This window comes from Branchiostoma belcheri, unplaced genomic scaffold (genome assembly GCF_001625305.1).
Source record: "Branchiostoma belcheri isolate BF01 breed outbred unplaced genomic scaffold, Haploidv18h27 scaffold21, whole genome shotgun sequence".
Lineage (NCBI taxonomy): Eukaryota > Metazoa > Chordata > Leptocardii > Amphioxiformes > Branchiostomatidae > Branchiostoma > Branchiostoma belcheri.
The window spans coordinates 3,430,059-3,448,248 of record NW_017803602.1 but is presented as its reverse complement, the minus strand read 5'-3'; the positions used below and the strand labels follow the sequence as shown (position 1 = coordinate 3,448,248).

The 18,190-nt window shown below is 41.6% G+C and overlaps 3 protein-coding genes across 5 annotated transcripts in view; 2 read left to right on the top strand and 1 right to left on the bottom strand.

The window, feature by feature from the left end:
* LOC109469796 (dynein heavy chain 8, axonemal-like) overlaps positions 1-5,124 on the top strand; it is a 68,508-nt gene extending 63,384 nt beyond the window's left edge. Inside the window, exons 89-97 of the mRNA XM_019768462.1 lie at positions 46-162; positions 361-462; positions 845-1,005; positions 1,763-1,919; positions 2,213-2,365; positions 2,826-3,015; positions 3,616-3,737; positions 4,197-4,340; positions 4,726-5,124. Coding sequence (XP_019624021.1) covers positions 46-162; positions 361-462; positions 845-1,005; positions 1,763-1,919; positions 2,213-2,365; positions 2,826-3,015; positions 3,616-3,737; positions 4,197-4,340; positions 4,726-4,869 — 1,290 coding nt within the window. The 3' untranslated portion in view covers positions 4,870-5,124. The remainder of the gene's footprint in view (positions 1-45; positions 163-360; positions 463-844; positions 1,006-1,762; positions 1,920-2,212; positions 2,366-2,825; positions 3,016-3,615; positions 3,738-4,196; positions 4,341-4,725) is intronic.
* A 556-nt stretch (positions 5,125-5,680) lies between these two features.
* LOC109469656 (secretion-regulating guanine nucleotide exchange factor-like) lies at positions 5,681-11,238 on the bottom strand. The gene is made up of 11 exons (XM_019768190.1): positions 11,090-11,238; positions 10,263-10,392; positions 9,344-9,496; positions 8,836-8,927; positions 7,852-7,915; positions 7,589-7,687; positions 7,366-7,434; positions 6,635-7,009; positions 6,380-6,507; positions 6,134-6,170; positions 5,681-6,021 (listed from the first exon to the last, which is right to left on the bottom strand). Exons 1-11 carry the CDS (start codon positions 11,114-11,116, stop codon positions 5,849-5,851), a joined length of 1,347 nt encoding a protein of 448 aa, XP_019623749.1. The 5' UTR covers positions 11,117-11,238; the 3' UTR covers positions 5,681-5,848.
* A 57-nt stretch (positions 11,239-11,295) lies between these two features.
* Positions 11,296-18,104, top strand: LOC109469795 (nuclear transcription factor Y subunit alpha-like). 3 transcript variants are annotated; one of them, XM_019768461.1, is made up of 9 exons: positions 11,296-11,417; positions 12,218-12,334; positions 12,940-13,089; positions 13,576-13,777; positions 14,293-14,472; positions 14,874-15,043; positions 15,532-15,705; positions 16,254-16,358; positions 16,815-18,104. In XM_019768461.1, the coding sequence occupies exons 2-9, from the start codon at positions 12,224-12,226 to the stop codon at positions 16,998-17,000; spliced, it is 1,278 nt and encodes a 425-aa protein (XP_019624020.1). In that variant the 5' UTR covers positions 11,296-11,417; positions 12,218-12,223; the 3' UTR covers positions 17,001-18,104. The 3 variants fall into 3 exon arrangements, with proteins under 3 accessions (XP_019624020.1, XP_019624018.1, XP_019624019.1); XM_019768459.1 differs by having other exon boundaries at positions 16,800-18,104; XM_019768460.1 differs by lacking the exon at positions 11,296-11,417 and adding an exon at positions 11,446-11,925 and having other exon boundaries at positions 16,800-18,104.
* Positions 18,105-18,190: the final 86 nt, after the last annotated feature.

Sequence of the window (18,190 nt, the reverse complement as noted above, 5' to 3'; positions counted from 1 at the left end):
ATTTGAAATGTCTATCTTCAATAGTTGCCTCTTTGTATCCCTCAGGAACGGCGTAAGTATGGCCCCCTGGGGTGGAACATTCCGTATGAGTTTAACCAGGCTGACTTCACAGCCAGTGTGCAGTTTGTACAGAACCACCTGGACGACATGGATCCCAAACGGGTAGGATAACATGTCTTAATTTGTCTCAGTTCTTTTAAGTAATCCTGACATTGAAATCAACCAAACTTACACTGAAGTATCTCACAAATTTTGTGATTTGGTGCACACCATATCTGTCAAAGACATTGTATTGAAGTCAAAATGACTTGATGGTGAAGTGTCCCACATGACTTTATATTTGCTTGCCCCCCATTCAAGGGTGTGTCCTGGAACACTGTGCGCTACATGCTGGGAGAGGTACAGTATGGTGGCAGGGTCACAGATGACTTTGACAAGCGTCTACTCAACACTTACGCCAAGGTATGTGCAAAATGTAAAATCAACAGTCTGACCTCTTTAAGAATAAGTAGTGCATATATTAGATTCAAACTGTCGTAGACTTTGTATTAAAATGCACACAAATGAAAATTTCTCAATGCCTAATTTCTGCTATTGGGCTACATGTAATTAGGTGTGTATATTCAAACACTGATTTACTTTATGTTCATGGTAGCAAAATTTCACGGTCTGAGAAAAATGGAGGTGTTCATGTAACTATATGTTCATGGTAGCGGGGAGAGGGGGCGTAAGACAAAATGATTTGTTAGTGGTAATGATAAGTTCACCGTACAAAGACTGAAAACTGTGAACATAAAATTACTCTGAAAAAGCATTACTAACAGTAAATGTTTCTGCCCCTCAGGTGTGGTTCAATGAAGCCATGTTTGCCGACAGCTTCCAGTACTACATCGGCTACAAGATCCCCAAGTGTAAGACTCTGAAGGAGTTCCTGGAGGCCATCGAGGCCCTGCCTGCCGTGGACTCACCCGAGGTGTTTGGACTGCACTCCAATGCAGACATCACGTAAGATACACCTATACTCTACCTACTGAAAGTGCTCACATTCACTCACTATCCGGTTTATTGTCTGTTGTTCCCTATCGTCCAGGGGGTTAGATGTGCTTACACACTGGTGCTGAGGTTCTGAAATAAGTGGGAAGAGACATGTAAAAAATTGGTTGGACAGCAAATGAACCAGGACTGGTTAAAGGTAAATTGACGAAATGATAACAGCATTTTGATTTAAAGAGGATAAAAGGTGATCACAAACAACTTAGGTTTTGGACACAAACACCATCATTATGTCAAAAAATAAGTGTTGTGCTTATAGGCGGTATGAAACCACTGCCAGCATTGAATTGAATGAGGTAGCTGCAGAAATCAAGACTTTGAAGGATGATTTGCAAGATTTGATGTTCCCTAACATCAGAAGAGTGTGCATGTATTTTTGGTTTGAAAGTCTTTGTTCATTGAATAATTCCTATCACGTTTGGCTATTTTCAGGAACCTTAACAGTTATATTTCATACTAAGTTAAAACTTTAAATGTTTAGAGTTAAAACTTTAGATCCAACACAAAAGCTCTCTCACCTAGAGCTTTTGACGAGTCGCTCTGGTCTTCCTCAGTAGACTGACCCAGTGAGGCTTGTCACGTGGCTTGTCTGAAGTGTGATGTCAACACTGGATTGTATTTCATTGTCATTGGTTTCATTCCATTCAAGTTTTGAAAGGGATTATTTCCAATGTTTCCCTACGGGATTATTTCTAATGTTTCCCTACAGGTACCAGAGTAACACTGCTAAGGATGTGCTGGACACCATTATGAGTATCCAGCCCAAGGATTCAGGAGGAGGAGCTGGAGAGACCAGGGAGAGCGTGGTGTACCGTCTGGCTGAAGACATGTTGGAGAAAGTGCCTCCCGACTATGTACCTCACGAGGTAGGACTTTTGGGACCTGTCCAAAGGAGGTTCAAAATTTTATCAGTGTCGTTTGATATTGGATCGTCAATTTTGAAGAGGATTGCTCAACAAGTCTACAGTCCAACTTGCCCAAGAAGACCACTAAGGGGACTAAGAAAATCTGGTCTGTGTGGGCAATTGGTGATGTCAATGGAAAAGATTACTTAAGAGACCACCAAAAAAGAGGTCGCATTGGCCAGGTGGTCCTTCAGTATACAGAGGTGGTCACTTTCAGTGGTAGGTGGTCTTAAAGAGTCAGTGTTTCCTTGCAGGTGAAAGCTCGGCTGCAGAAGATGGGAGCCCTGAACTCCATGAACATCTTCCTGCGACAGGAGATAGATCGCATGCAGCGTGTCATCACCCTGGTCCGCATCACCCTCACAGACCTCAAGCTGGCTATCGAGGGAACCATCATCATGAGCGAGGTAAAGCATACTGGATCTTCATTATACAGCCTGCAGACATATCAGTGAAGTTTGTTGGCACTGTATTTACAAAGATTGGCTCCATAGAATGTACACACAAGATCCAATTACATGTATGTCCTCACATGTCATAAAACCAAGGACATAACATTTCGTCCTTTGAAAAACATTCACTAGATACATGTACGTGCGTAACGGCAAACATATACTGCTACAGTTACAAGAGTTCCTACATTTCACTTCTTCCTTCCTTCATTATCTAAAAGAGGAGAGATGAGTAAAAATCATTCCTGTCAGAAAATTAAAAACAACTTCATATCATCGTAGAAGATTTTTGGATTGCATCCTTTGTTATTGACACTGAACAAGGTTAAGCATACCATAGGCAACTACTCTATACTAGTCTCCAAGTTTCTATTGGTAATTTGGCACACAATTTGACGTTGTTTTCTACCTACAGAACCTTCGGGATGCCCTTGACAACATGTTTGATGCCCGTGTGCCTGCCCTGTGGAGGAAGGTGTCGTGGGAGTCCAGCACCCTGGGCTTCTGGTTCACAGAGCTGCTGGAGAGGAACGCTCAGTTCTCCTCCTGGCTCTTTGACGGACGACCTAACACCTTCTGGATGACTGGCTTCTTCAACCCACAAGGTTGGGAGCACATGTCAATTCTGTAACCTTTGTTTGTTTGTTTGTTTTTTTGCAATAGGAGGTCTTCTTTTAGCAATTGGTCAGCCCACAGAGGACAAGTATTAGGCCCGAGTGGTCTTCTTGCCTGGTTATCAAACCTATTTTAGCTGCCAAGTCTCTTCAACAGGGAGGACAAAAGAAACTAGGCAGCTAAAATAGACTTGATAACCAGACTACTTCTCGGGTAGTTTTGACTGTATTACTAACAATTCCTGTTCTTTACCTATTCATAACTCTTCCCCGTTTTATAATCATTGATATGCAAATTCCATTATCTACTTTGTTTAGTTCATTTATATTTATTTTGCTTGTTTCATGTAAATAATTATTCATTAGTTTGTTATGTAATTTTAAAGTATTTTTATCATTATTGTGTAATGAGGTTAGTTTATATGTTGTTTCTCTTTATTATTTTAGCATATTTTGTCAATGTATGCCTGCAGAGAACATTGAATAATGCCCTAGTGGCGATATGTTACAGCCTTGCTAAATAAATGAAATGAAAGCAGAATTCCGTTTCTATAAACCCTGTCCCTGTTGCCGGGTGTGTTGTACCTGCAGGTTTCCTGACTGCCATGAGACAGGAGGTGACCCGTGCACACAAGGGCTGGGCACTGGACGGTGTTACCCTGCATAACGAGATCCTCAAACAGATGAAGGAGGACATCACCTCATCACCTGGGGTTAGTGCACGTGTACACAATCCCTTCTCAGTGTTTGATAGTCCAAAAAAATGTTGAGTTGCCTGATCTGTGTAATTACTTCCTGATGTTTTTTTTCTTTATAATATAGTAGCCACTGAAAGTTTGACAATAATTAAAATTGGCTATAAAGTACCACTAGTATATAAATTAAATGCACCAAATCATTGGCCAATCAATGGCTCGCAACTGCGAAGTCTTAAAGAGTTCTGGCAAATACATTACATAGTGTAAAGAAGGAGGCAATGAACATGTGTCTTAAATAACTGGCTGCTGCATCACTGATATCTGTTGTGAGAGACCCAGGGTAGGTGTGTTTGATTTGAATTTGAGAGGGAGTAGGAAGACTGGACTGGACAGAAGAGAAGAGGAAAGCAATGACAGTGATATCTGTTGTTACATGATCTCCATACCTCTGATGTGCATTGTTGTTGTCTGCAGGAGGGTGTGTACATCTACGGGCTGTTCCTGGACGGAGCCAGCTGGGACCGTAAGAACTGTCGCCTGGCTGAGCCCCAGCCCAAGGTGCTGTTCACCCTGCTGCCTGTGGTGCACATGTTCGCTGTCAACTCCACAGCTCCTAAGGTAAGGTTACAAACCTCAGCTAAGGGTCCTGGGTTCAAGTCTCGTGTGTCAACATTACTGCGTGGTACTAGTGAGATAAAGGTCCTATGCCTTTGAGGCTGTACGGGTAGTGCATTGTTAATCCCTCTCCTTCCATTGCCTTTTACCTGCTCAACAAAAGTCAGGTACCAATTTTACACCTGGATCGAGTGAGGAAAGCTGTGTAAGGTGCCTTCTCAAGGACACAACTGTTGAAAATCTAACCAGGAATCAAACTCATGACCTCTCGATCTCGTGTCTGCTAGTATATATATAGCCACTGGACCATTCAATACCACATATTGCTCCATAACTGTTGGTTATCCGGTCTATGTATTGATTGATTGATTGATTATTGTATCCACAGGACCCCAAACTGTACCAGTGTCCGACCTACAAGAAGCCATGCCGTACTGACCTGACCTACATCACAGTCATCCTGATGAGGACTGTCCAGAGTCCTGACCACTGGATCCTCAGGGGGGTCGCTGCTCTGTGTGACATCAAATAAAGCAGCGGCTAACAACATACCATTGCTTCTTGCCAAAAAATCATTTGTTTTGTTCTGATAATACAAATCTCCAAAGATGTGTATTTTATCCACAAGTTGTCTTGTTATATCAGTTAACGTTTGAAGACATTCCACCCTTCCAGTTCACTGTTTTGTGAGCTGAGTTCTGGGGATATCTCTTTGCAGTTTATACCATTGCAAAAATGCTGCTTTGTGCCCAGTGTACATGTTATGCCTAAGCTATTTTAGCTGTTGTCATAAAGTTCCAGTACTGCGTTAGCATCTCATTTGTGACTGCAACAGAGATAATATGCTTTAAGACACATTTTTCAAAGGAGTACATTTGATGGTTTAAAAATGCTTTATTACTGGTGACTGTATTGTACAAGAGGACACCGCTTTTTACATTACAACATTATAACATTCAACTCTTCAATACATTGCAATAAATGTCTTTAAAACCCAACAATGAAATAAAATGTTTTCAAAACACAAAATGAAGTGTCTGACTTGAAATCATAATTTTCACTGCTTAAAAACTCTAAAATATGATAGTGACACAATATAATAATCTTTGACCATGAGCACAGCCATGTAATGCATAAATGTAAAATGTCTAACCATGTAAAAAAAAAAAAACTTTTGATGGTGGTCTATACGTTTATGAAGATTAGTCATCCGGGGTTAAATCTATAAAATAGAGTCTCAACCTTATCTACTAGTTATAAGAATTTAATTGTCATGTTTCAAGTGTCAATCCACCACTCTGCATCAGTGAAAATGATCATTTTCAGAAAAGTTTGAAACTCCATCTTATTGATGGTGGACTATGTGCAAAGTCATGTGTCCTTCTCCTGATGAAGCTTTACATGTTGCAATGTCAACACATTCTCATTTCCAACCATGTTTGATGCTCATCCACATTGATGTGTATAACCTACAGTCCCATTGTTTGATTGTCATATGTTATATACATTAGTCATGAGGTATTTTTCCTCTTCATCCCCACCATGGTGTGCCCTGCCCCCGTACTGATCCACACTGGTGAGTAACCCCGGAGTGTCTCCACCACTCTGGGTACCAACACATCCTCCTCACCTCCATCCCCACACATCCCGTGTTCATTCCACCCCCAGCAGACAACCTTGTCACCTGGCAAGGGAAGGGAGGCAAACAATCATTTCAACATGTCCAACATGAAAAGCAGTGCAAGTTTCAACACCTCTTCATAGATGTGTTTTGTCTTTTTCTAAATGGAACTTACCTATTACTGCAATGTTATGCTCTGAACCACACTGCAGCTGTAGGAAAAAGTGGGAATCGCAATTAGAAGATAGTGAACTTAGTCCTAGTAATCCAGTGCAAATTTCTGCAAGTCTGATTTTACATGTAATTTGTGATGTAAGGTTATTTAAGCGGCTACACAGTATCTCTTTCCCCTTTTTGTTGGATGCTTTAATAACTTGTTTACATGACTGAAGTACTGCAAAGTTTCCATAGGACTGCTCACCTGTCTGACACTGGACAGCGATGACAGCTCAGCAGGCTGAGAACAGCTGTGTGGCAGTGCTGTCCTATCCTCAAACCTGCCCAGCTGGCCATAGTCAGCTCTACCCCACGTCCAAACTCTCCTGTCCTCTGGAACATGATTTTTAAAGGTTTCTTTTAGATAAGAATGGAAGTGACACTGGTTGGATGGCTAGATTATTTTCCACTACAGAAAGAAATTTAGACACACATGATGTACAAAAAAGAGGAAACCTACCTGTTATTGCCACAAGATGAGTCCATCCACTTTCAATTTGTACAACTTTCCTCCCATCAAAAAGTGTGCAATCTAATCTGATAGGCAACTGAGCAATGTCCACACATTGCTTAGCAGACGTTTTGTGAGCCACAGGTTTCAAAGAAGGATCTGAAACACTTTCCTGAGCTGCACTAGGTTGAACCTGATTGGCTAAACCAGGTGTAGCTGATACACATAGTCCTTGTTCCTCATTGGCTGAAGCAGGCTGTTGTTGCATGTGATTGGTGGAAGATGATGATGTGTGATTGGATGGTTTGGCACCATGTTCACAATTGATACTGTTTGTCAGTTGGCCTTTGTCATTTCTTCCCCAAACATACAAGTCTCCAGAATCTGGAAAACACCGTGGGATAAGACGGACAAGTTACAGAATGCTTGCAATATAGACATCTGGTGTACTTGGTTGAAATTTTACACGCCAATTCTGATCTTTACAAATTTAAAGAATTTTGTGAAGCCTTCCAACATGACAACAATGTTATCATTAGGATGTGGGACCTAAACTATGATTGATTGTAAAATCCTACATAGAAGTTACATGTACAATATGCTGTTTATTAAGATTCTCAGTTCCACAGCAGCCCATGTCGGACATGCTTTTTAATGTATGGATATGGAACTTAAATTTTCAAGCTCCAGTACATGTATTTAAATAAATGCTACAGTCAAAATAAGTCCTGTTAACTTACCAGTAAGGGCTACACTGTGGTATGATCCTGCTGTAACTGCAACAATGGTAGGGTCTACACCAGATTGTACTGTGAGTGTGAGAGGCAAACAAGAGGCATTTATAAGCTAGCTGCAAAACCTGAAAAGGCTAGCTATGCAACCACGAGACTTACAAGTTCGTGAACCAGAGTCACTTGCATCTTGATGATGACTAAGATTGATTTGATGATTTCAGAATCCTACCTCTGCCAGGTTGTTTTGAGACTGTTGGGAGCCCGCCTCCCTCTGAACGACCTAGCTGACCTCTCTTCCCTGCACCCCACGTCCACACGGAGCCTGTATCTGCAACACAAAATAAACAAACTTCCTTACCAACGATGCAACGAAAATTACTTTATCAAAATCTTCATCAACAATTAAAAATAGGTGCCAAGAGGGAATGCCACACAAGTGCTATTTTTGTGGATATGTCATTTTATTTTTAAAAAATGCTTTCTGCAACTCACCATCCAGTGCCACTGCATGTCTGAGCCCAGCTGCAACACCCACTATTCTCACACCTTGTAAATTCTACTGGGACAACAAACATGATAAATTATGCAGACAACATTCTACATGTGCTTGAACACATGTCTACTTACAAAGTGTTGATCACTAGTGTTTTCAAATGACCAATTCCATCACTGAGACACTGGATTTACACAATATTTTCTAAACATGTATGGAGATGCATTTTTGGCTATCTATAGGACAAAAATCTGCAGTTTATTTTCTATAACTACCTGCAATGTGAATTTGCAGAACAGTACCATCCACCCATCTTACGGGGGCACACCCCAGTTTATTTGGCGTCTCTATTGGAGGCTGCACACCCTCAAATCTAGCGACCGTATCTGGCGTGGAATAATTCGGAATGAGAATAACTGTATATTGGACGAAAGGATATCTCTTCAGCTACAAGACCGGCTGAGTTTGGTTACTTCAACCTTTTTAAGTTTTGGTAAAATCAACGGAAAAAACATTTTTTTCACTCCAAAATTAATGCCCAAAATTGCGAATTTTCGCGTAGGATAATCCCATAGAAAAAAATTTTCCGGCAGAAATGACTGATGCTGGCAGAAAGACCCAAGCCTTGACTATACTCGAGTAAATTATAAAGAAAATTCTAGTACTGTAATTTTCTAAACAGTCCACGGTGCGAGGGGTTGCAAATGCACCCCTACGAGGGCGCAGAGCGAAATCTAGGTCAAACGGGCGGATTACACTTGGCGCGCAAGGATACCCGGAAGTAAGGTTCGGAGCCAAAAGAAATTTTCACCCCAAAAACACCACTTCCTACACTATTCAGCCATGTTAATGTTTAATGACACTTCGTGGCAGTTTATGAGAAATGTCACCTCAAACTTGGACCCTCAAAACCCTTTCGTCACTTTTTTACAACGGACTATCACGGATCCCGGTCGCGCAAGAACTGGGGTGTGCACCGTTACCTGTATGGGAACTGGTGTGGAAGAGTGGCCCTTCACCTCTGGAACACCCAGCTGACCAAAAGCATTGGATCCCCAGGAGAACAATCGTCCACCTTATGTAAAATACATCAATTAATAAAAAAAATTTTATCAATTGATATAACTATGCACACCTGACCAACCGCTTATTGTCTGTCTATCATAGTCGATAAGAACCTTGGCTTCAGTTTCCCGTGTGTATCTGAAGATGAATGTTCAGCCTAATGCTGGCACCAAACCCACTTAAACTCCCTACCATCTCCCAACAACTTCTTCAGAGGAGTACTGTCATTCACTTTGTCTTACTGTACCAAAATTTCACTTTCTGAGAAAAATCGACATGTTCACAGAACCTTAATCTTCACCGTGGCAGCAAGTGCAGGGAGGGGGGGAGAAAGACAAATAATTTTGATAACAGGAATGGTATAGAAGGGACCATGAAAACTATGAACATAAAAATACTGTGAAAAAAGGAATTACAGTAGCCCACCTGTAACAGCCAGAGTGAAGTCCCACCCACAGGCCACAGTGTGCACAGGTTCAGTCAGAGCTGCCACATGGGTCAGTACAGACATGTCCTCCCTGTGGCCCAGCCCCAGCTGGCCCTTCTGGTTCCACCCACACACAAACAACTGGCCTTCAGCTGAAAAATAGTCAAAAGAGCGTGCAAACTGAAGTTGACACATTAATACATCTCATAGTAGTGGTTACTTATAGTGTGGTGTGTACTCATTTACCAGGCAACTATGATAAATAACTTGAGTCATATGTGCAGAGTATTTGAACCAAGATCACTCCTGAAGAAGGTGGACATTAGAGCGACTGAAAATTTGAGGTGAGCTACTTCTCCATGTGTTGCATGAAAATATCAACAGAATATAACAACACAGATGAACTTTCATGATTACAAGGTGTCTGATTTGTCTTTACTCTCAACTGTATTCTAGTTTTGTGATTGAACTCTTATTGTCGTCTGTCACAGATAATTCTGAATAGCAAAGTTCGGTTCAGTTCGAGAAATAGCAAAACTGATACGGAAATACTTAAATCTGCCTCCACAATGTAGAACTTAATTCGAATCAAACATCATGCATTTCACATCACGGTTTACCTCAGAAATGTTATGTTAAGCATATGTGTTAAAAGCCTTGCAAAATTCAGCTAAGCAGGCAAAACAGTCAAGACTCAAAGGGTTGACAATGACATGCATCAAAATGTTATCGCCATGACGTCACGGCCAGCGAGTGGTAGGAAAAAGCGGCTGATCATTAGGAATAGGGTGATGTGCCTAACAATAATTTCCATATGTCTTCAAATAAATTGCATGAATATGATGTACGCAAAAACAGCAATTGCTCGTATTGCAAACAACAACATGACAATAACAATTCACAGTGAGGTTGTGTTACCCGAGATGAAGGCTGTGTGACCTCCGCCACCTGTCACGACCTTGACCCTGAAGTTGACCCCCTGCAGCTGCTGTGGGGAGTGTCGGTCGTCACGGTGACCCACGCCCAGCTGGCCATAACTGTTGGCTCCCTGTAGCAAGTAACAGTGAGGGTCAAGCATCACCAACTGACCAGCCAAATGGGTCTGGACTTTTTGGCCTAGCGGTTAGTGCGTTGGGTTATGAGCTGGCTGTCCACAAGCCAGGGTAGACTGTACTCCTCGCCTCTTTTTAGTAGGTCCCACACCTGGAATCGAACCTGGGCCTTGGTGATGAGAGCTCCAAATCCTAACCACTAGAATTGGTGTTAAACAGAAAAAGGTTTCAGAAAAACACTCAATATTTCAATACGGACTATGAATAATTGGAGCCCAACCCTCGGAAGATGGCAACAACAGACGCTTAACTGGATAGTGAGTGAGTGTGTGAGTGAGTGAGTGAGTGAGTGAGTGGAGTATATATTCCGTTCAGTATGATCATTTTGTTTTTTCTTCTTCCGGTAAATGTCCAGCTGCCGATACCGGCAATAATTGACATGTGTTTCGGACATTACATTATACAGGTAAGAGCCGGTTTTGTTTGCCTATGATTTATTTGGTGAAGATATCTTTGTAACTAACATGCGTGACTGGAAATGTTCATGTTTAAAAAGTAAAACCTTTTACACGGTCAGCGTAACACTAACAGTGTTTCAGTTCGCACAGACATGTGCAAACGTCGTCTGCTCTCAACATAAAACACTTGTCAAAAGTGATAAGCCAACAATTTACAAGACCAAGTAGTACTCACCCAGGAAAAAATGACCTCTTCTTCCATTTTACGTTTAGAAATGGGCCTGAAAACCTTCCCTTTTCCCCAAACTCGTCAAAACTTCACGAAAACTTTTATTTTTCGTGCCACTATCCCTCCATTTTGGGTCAAAGTATCACTTCCGGGGAGGAGCCCCAACTTCCGGTCAGCTGATTTCGCATGCCCAGACGGTCACATGACGCTAATCCAGCCCGCTGATTGGCTGTGCCGGCGGGGAAGCTACCTGGCTGTGGTTTGCTGTGGCGAGTGGTCGATTTCCTATTCGCTACAAGGGGAGACGCGACCAATCACAGGATATCAACCCCGTGTAAGTCCTCCAATTTTCTATTTTCAAAGCCAGTTTTGCCTTGGATTTGTCAGGGAAACACCAGGCGGGAAGATCATGTCTTATTTTGCCCCTGCTCGCGCGCGATCGCCGTCCGAGCGAGCCTTGCTCACCGCCAGCTTGGCGGGACTGTGCGGTCTGCCCGCCACAAAGCCCCCGACCTGCAAGCTGTCATCGCTGATCCCTTTGGCTAGAAATTTACTGCCGAAGTTTCGTCCCGATGTTTAGGAAGGCGTTCATGTGTCTCCAGACGAACCCCAGATGTCATATCTTATCATTGAACCCCCCGATCGCCGCACTTGGCAGCCATAAACAAGAAGTTATGATCGGAATTTTGTGCTTGGCAAATCGAATGTACAGTACAGTACAGAGGCTCCATGAAGCCTATGGTTGGTTTTTGCAAGGAGGTTTTTGTCTGCAGTACTCTGTACTACTGAAGATGGGCACTATGTGTTTCTCTTCTCCCAAATACATGATTGAAGATGGCTAGGTAACAAACCATCACAATAAATGCGTACTATAGTATAGATGCTCACATACAAATATCTGACAAATGAAAATCAGCAAAAGTAAAAGACCTGGTGTTTCAGGGCAAGGTCTTTGGTCAGGGCAAAGCCAAAGGGTTGGTGCCATCATCATCATCATCATTGTAGAGAAAGAAGTTACTGTATGTAAAATGCATTTTCTTTCACGGTATGAGGGAAAAAGAAGTTTTTAAGTGTCAAAAATTCATGTTGATTAATCTTTATTAACTGTTAAACGATTATTATTCCATGATCCAGTGAGGCATGATGGAACAGTTCCAAGGAAATGTGGTGTCAACTGTCAATCAAACCATCACGACAGACCAGATCGCTGCCATCCAGAGTCAGCTACAACAACAGAGGCCTCAAGCTCAGGTACAGCTACTCTCCCACACGACCCAAATGTACACAATGACCCATATGTACACAAACAATGAGAGTTACACAGTCTGTTTGCCAGCTAAGACTCAGCATAACCACAGTGTCTGCCTGCTTTATTCACTTTTCTACTAACATATGCAGACATATTCCTGAACCTCATAATATAAGCACATGGTTTGTACATTTGCCAACCATGTGGTCTCTCCTAAAGTTATTGGACAAACCAAGGACAGTATAATGTCCTTGGAATAACCTTGGTACATATATGGGTAAAATTCACTGACAAATTGTTGAATGCAAAAAGCAGGTGTCCACTTCAATACTTCATTTATCAAGTAAAACACATTCTAGTACAAAAATGTATCAAGATGGCTAAGAAAACCTAAAATGCCTACTTGGCCAAAGAATCTACTCTACTCCAGTATTAGACAAGAAATTCTTAGTATTTATGTGAATATAGAACTGTAAACAGCTGTAAGTTTTGCTTTTGGATTTAATGCAGATGCCTGCATATTTCTAGTATTTGCTTTTGCTTTTCATTTACGTTGTTCCCTTCTGAAAGTTTATGGAGAAGTAAAATTCTTGTCCTTTTCTGACAGGTGACCGTGCAGGCTGCCCAGCAGACATCGGCCAGTGGGGCCCTGACGGTGACCAGTCCCAGCACACCTGTCAGCCTGACGCAGACGGGGCAGCCGCAGCAGCTGCAGCTACAGCTGGGGGGCCAGCAGGTGCCAGGACAGGTGGTACAGGTTTGTACAACTTTTTTCATTACTGAGACTAGCTGCAGGTGAACAGGTGAAGCACTATAGACAAATTTCTCAATGCTTTGGTCATTAAAAAAAATCCACACTATGTTGGACTTTAGCATTAGCTTACAATTGTTTGAATGCAACTTCCCATATACTGTATATCCCCTGTATGTAGGACATTTGGAATTACTCAGGTTGCATTGAACAGCTGACTATTAACCACTATAGACAGAATTCTCAATGCTCAGTGGGAAATATTCAAGGGACTGACATAAAGTGACCACAATGCCTGAGTGACACAAGGATCTGAGTTGATATCAGATCATTGTCAAGTTGATGAAAAAAAAGAATGTAAGAAAAAAAAATACCTTCATGAAAAGTAGCCAGCAGGCTGATTTGAGTGTTACACGAATAAAGGCTCAAAATCGCAGTCAAACAAAAAGCAGCAATAGTTTTTCCTTTCTTAAAGTCAAAGTTTGTGTGTAGGTTTCGGGTGCGCAGGGCCAGCAGGCTGTGACAGCAGGACAGCAGATCATGGTACAGCTGCCCCAGCAAGGTGGACAGCAGCCCCAGACCATCACCATCCCCGTGTCAGGGACCAACCAGCTGCAGCAGATCCAGGTGCTGCAGCCGCAGCAGGTGCAGGTGCAGCAGTCCGGACAGCAGCAGCAGCAGCAGGTGCAACAAGGTGAGGCAGTCGAATGGATATTCTCCACATTCCAAAATTTCAGTAGCCTCATGTTAGAAGATTTACATAACAATTTGTTTCTGAATGTATATAGCAAAACTTCCCATATTCTTCTACTAGCTTACTTCCAGTTCTACATCAAGATATCTGAATTTCTCTTGTATGTCTTCTGGATATTTGAATTGCAATACACTTCAAACATACTGTAAAGTAATTCCTCATTTTTTCACAGTTCACTCTTTTCATTGTCACTTCTGTACCATAAATTTATTGCTAACTGTTGTAAAATCATTTCTCTTATGCTGTTATCATGTTATCATGTCCATTTTTCCCCAGATCGTGAGATTTTGCTACCCCTAAAGACAAAAGTGAATTACTGAAAACTAAAGCATTTAGTACTTTTCTAAATTAAAAGTGGCCATTACTCCTACATTATCTAAGATGTTATAGATGATTCTTTCCTCAATGCTCCTTCTGTTCTATCCTGATTCGTTCCTCCTTTTCTGTCCACCCAGTTGGCCTTATCCAGAATGCCCAGGGACAGATCATCATACAGCAGCCTGTGCAGGGAGGACTGGTTGCCGGGCAACAGCTCGGCACCACGCCCGACGGCCAGGCCATTTTCTACCAACCCGTGACTGGAAATGATGGAACGATCCAAGTCCAGCAGGGCCAGGCACAGACACCTCAGAGTGGTGGGTCTTGGTTATTAAAGAAGATTCTAATTTATCTTGTTATCAATATTTTATCAATATACTGTGTTTGTTACGTCTCAGGTCTGTTATGCCGAGTGGCGGTTATAATACCAGCTGTACAGATACAGAGGCAGAATATTTTACTATAATATTGTAGCTTAGTCTTCAGCTGTTACAAATCTCAGCTTGAAAGTTCCACAGTGTGTTGGCAGCAGTCATTCTGGAACATATTTTAACTGTATTGTCGAACACAAAAAAAATTGGATAAAGACTGGAGTTGAACAGTCAAAAATTTGGTTGATCCCATTTTCGTGTTAAAAATAACAGTCCAAACCTGTCTCAGAACAGTTCCAGATTTAAAGAATATCCTTCTATGACATATCATCCTATCCCATATTCAGGTGTTATACAGGTGCCCACAGCTGTAAACTTGAACCAGAGCCAGGTGCTGACGACCCCTACAGTTGCAGCAGCTGCCACCTCCACCCCCCTGCCCCAGCCCATGACTATCCAGACCGTGCCTGCTGTAGCTGGGACCACACTCAACACCTCAGGAGGGCAGGTGGTCATGGTGGGTACTACACACTAAAGTTAAACTGAACTTTCTTTTACAAATGTCTCTAGCTCTATGACTCTTCAATTGGTAGAAAAGAGCATAAAACATTGTTCATACTATAATGAAAGTTCATCTGTGATGGTAGGTAAGAAGATACACATAAAGGTTGCAAAGAAATAATGGAAATGGTTTCTAAAAAGTTTTAGTATGACCAATACTAAACAGTTCCAGTATAACCAATACCAAATTCTGTGTGGTGCAGGTAAAGTTTGTCCAGTGCAGATAATTTTCATTGTTACATGCACCGGTGCAGGTATGCAGAAAACACTGATCTGAGTTTGGCCCAGGTTTTGTCTAACAATTCTCCTACATTCTTAGCTTGACAACTTACTGTGAACTGTCAAATTTAATAATGTTTCTGTCATTATTGAAATTTGAGTGTACATTGCCTGTGTTGGGAAGGAAGTTGAAAGTTTGCTGAGATGTTGTTCCCCTGTCCCCAGATGGTGCCAGGAGCAGGCGGTGTGCCCACCATGCAGAGAATACCCCTGCCTGGAGCCGAGCTGCTGGAGGAGGAACCGCTGTACGTCAACGCCAAGCAGTACCACCGCATCCTGAAGAGGAGACAGGCCCGCGCCAAGCTGGAGGCAGAGGGCAAGATCCCCAAGGAGAGGAGGGTGAGTGGTACATGGTCTCAAACTGGTGTTTTCTCATTCTCTTATTGAGTGGAGGGTGAGTGGTACATGGTCTCAAACTGGTGTTTTCTCATTCTCTTATTGAGAGGAGGGTGAGTGGTACATGGTCTCAAACTGGTGTTTTCTCATTCTCTTATTGAGTGGAGGGTGAGTGGTACATGGTCTCAAGCTGGTGTTTTCCTATTCTCTTGTTGGGTATCATACCTTAGTATCTTCCTTAGTAGCCTGGGGGCCAGATTATTGCCAAGGTCTGTATACAGGCTAGCTCCTCAGCTCCAGGATTGTCCATGTTCTCAAGGGAAAATTACCTTAGAGTCTCTCCGAACCTGTCACTGGGGGCTATTTACTTGAAAACAGTCTACCATCTTGGTTGCTGCCTTATGGAATTTCCTTGCATGAAGGAAGCCCTCACAAGATGGTTATAGCGAATCAACTTGCTGTCTGATGTGCCAGGTTAGGCACATGAAAAATTAAGGTCTAAGGTTTTATTTGATTTGAAATTAAATGGTCTGTTCTTTTTTTTTTTTCAGAAATACCTCCATGAGTCCAGACATCGGCATGCCATGAACAGGCAGCGTGGGGAGGGGGGCCGCTTCCACTCAGGAGAAGGCTTTGAAGACGAGTCAGGTCATGGGGTAAGTAACTACACCTGTCATCTTTTGTGATTTCTCTGTAAATCTTTGGTTTTATCTCAAAAGTTCTTCTCTGAATTTACTCTGACTAAAGGTTGAACTGTAATTGATATCACAGAAATATTGGATTGCTCATTCCTTGATATAGACTCAGTCAAAAGTTGTAGTAAGTCTAAAGAACAATATTTTTGTTAGCAATCACAGCTCGGTGTTGATTCTTTTGTTGTTGTTTTTTTTGACAAATTGGAATTTGCCAGGAAGAGCATGTAACGTGGAGACAAATAATCCAGTAGATATAATATTAATCAAATCATGTCCAGTTTGTTGGCATATTACCCAAGTACTCACGAACAGAATTTTTTTCCTATGTTGTGTAAAATTGTGTATTGATGCTGTCCACAAAGGAACGACAAAGCAGAGCCTAACCCGTTATTCTTACTCAAGGGGTTCTTTTCACAGACGTCGCTGAACGGCAGCCTGACCACCACGTCCAGCAGCTCCTTCAGCACGATACCGGAGATGCTCCAGACGACCACTTCCACCGCGGCCGCCATGATGCAGACACCCATCCTCCTGGAGGGCGGACAGACCGCCAACATGGTGGGGTTACCCGCAGGCGTACTGGACACAGCCCAGCCTCAGTAGCAGTCATGTCAGCAGAAGTCAAACATACAATCAATCAACTAGTGTTTTTTTAAATTTAAAAAAAATACAAAAACGTAGACTCAGTCCTTTAAACAATTCTCTCACTACTTTTCACATGGAAGTCTAGTGATAAGTCATAGGTACCTTGAAGTGTGTACAGTATTACGTAGTGACCTTGGATAACTGCCTCAAGGTCACGTCAGAAGTTTTGGATCTGTTATCCTATGGAATGTTGAAGAGTTGGTCAAAAAATTTCAAACGCAAAGGTTACGATGATCATAATGTAACACAGAAACACACTTTGATTTCACACTGTTTGATTGGAATTTTTATTTTGTCCTTATGTTGACCTTATTGATATTGCTATACTTGATAAATGCTTTTCTGTAACATTACCAAATTTTTCCACAAAAATCTCTCTTGCGCATGAAATGTCATGTTCATTATTTCAGACAGTTAACTTTATATACTTTCCAGAATTCTGTAAAGTTTGCAGCTTGATTTTTAGAGACACATCAACTTATGCTGGGAGTCTGTTAATTGATTAATGCTAATATTAATACTAATAGATACATTTTACATTTTCTTGTTAACAAAGTAACATTAACGTTATGTATTGTGATAGGAAGCTACATATTTGTCAATTGGTTTTATACTGTAAATAGTTTCAATGTGTTTAGAGATGCTGTAACAATCTAGTGTAGTTTTAGAACAGTTGCTGTGTATTGCACTGAAGAGAAAAAAAATCTTCCCGAAGTGTAAATAAAGCAATACGATTTTTCTCTTGGAGATTGTATGATACACACATAATATTTGTCTCATTGCACACTTGATTGTTTGATGGTTGAGTAAAATAAGTTGAATGACGTTTGTTTCTCTGAGGTCTACCACAATTTTTACATCTGATTCTACCGTTACGTATCCTGTAAGTTTCTTGCGAAATTCTATCCCTCTGTACTCAACTGCAGCTCAGGCAGTAACTCTACATTGAACAGTTACCATCATGATAATTGTATTTTGCACTGCACATTTGCTGTTTTGAACTGCAGTATTTGTATCATATTTTCACACTTCTTTCAATAAGTAAAGTCTTGATACACATGAGTGGATGTTGGTTGTCATGTTTTATTGGGAAGTGCTGTGGTGTGTTTGCCTGTGTCTGAAAGTAAAACTACATATACTAGTAGTTT

What these genes read in the sequence shown, in the direction of transcription:
- LOC109469656 (XM_019768190.1), bottom strand. Translation starts at nt 11,116, where the DNA reads ATGGAAGAAGAGGTCATTTTTTCCTGG. An exon ending in CCACAGTGTAGCCCTTACTG is followed by an intron (nt 7,010 to 7,365) that starts GTAAGTTAACAG and finishes GGTGTTTTCCAG; the next exon opens with ATTCTGGAGACTTGTATGTT. An exon ending in CGCTGTCCAGTGTCAGACAG is followed by an intron (nt 6,171 to 6,379) that starts GTGAGCAGTCCT and finishes TTTTTCCTACAG; the next exon opens with CTGCAGTGTGGTTCAGAGCA.
- LOC109469795 (XM_019768459.1), top strand. Translation starts at nt 12,224, where the DNA reads ATGATGGAACAGTTCCAAGGAAATGTGGTGTCAACTGTCAATCAAACC. An exon ending in TGCCAGGACAGGTGGTACAG is followed by an intron (nt 13,090 to 13,575) that starts GTTTGTACAACT and finishes GTTTGTGTGTAG; the next exon opens with GTTTCGGGTGCGCAGGGCCA. An exon ending in GCAGCAGCAGGTGCAACAAG is followed by an intron (nt 13,778 to 14,292) that starts GTGAGGCAGTCG and finishes CTGTCCACCCAG; the next exon opens with TTGGCCTTATCCAGAATGCC.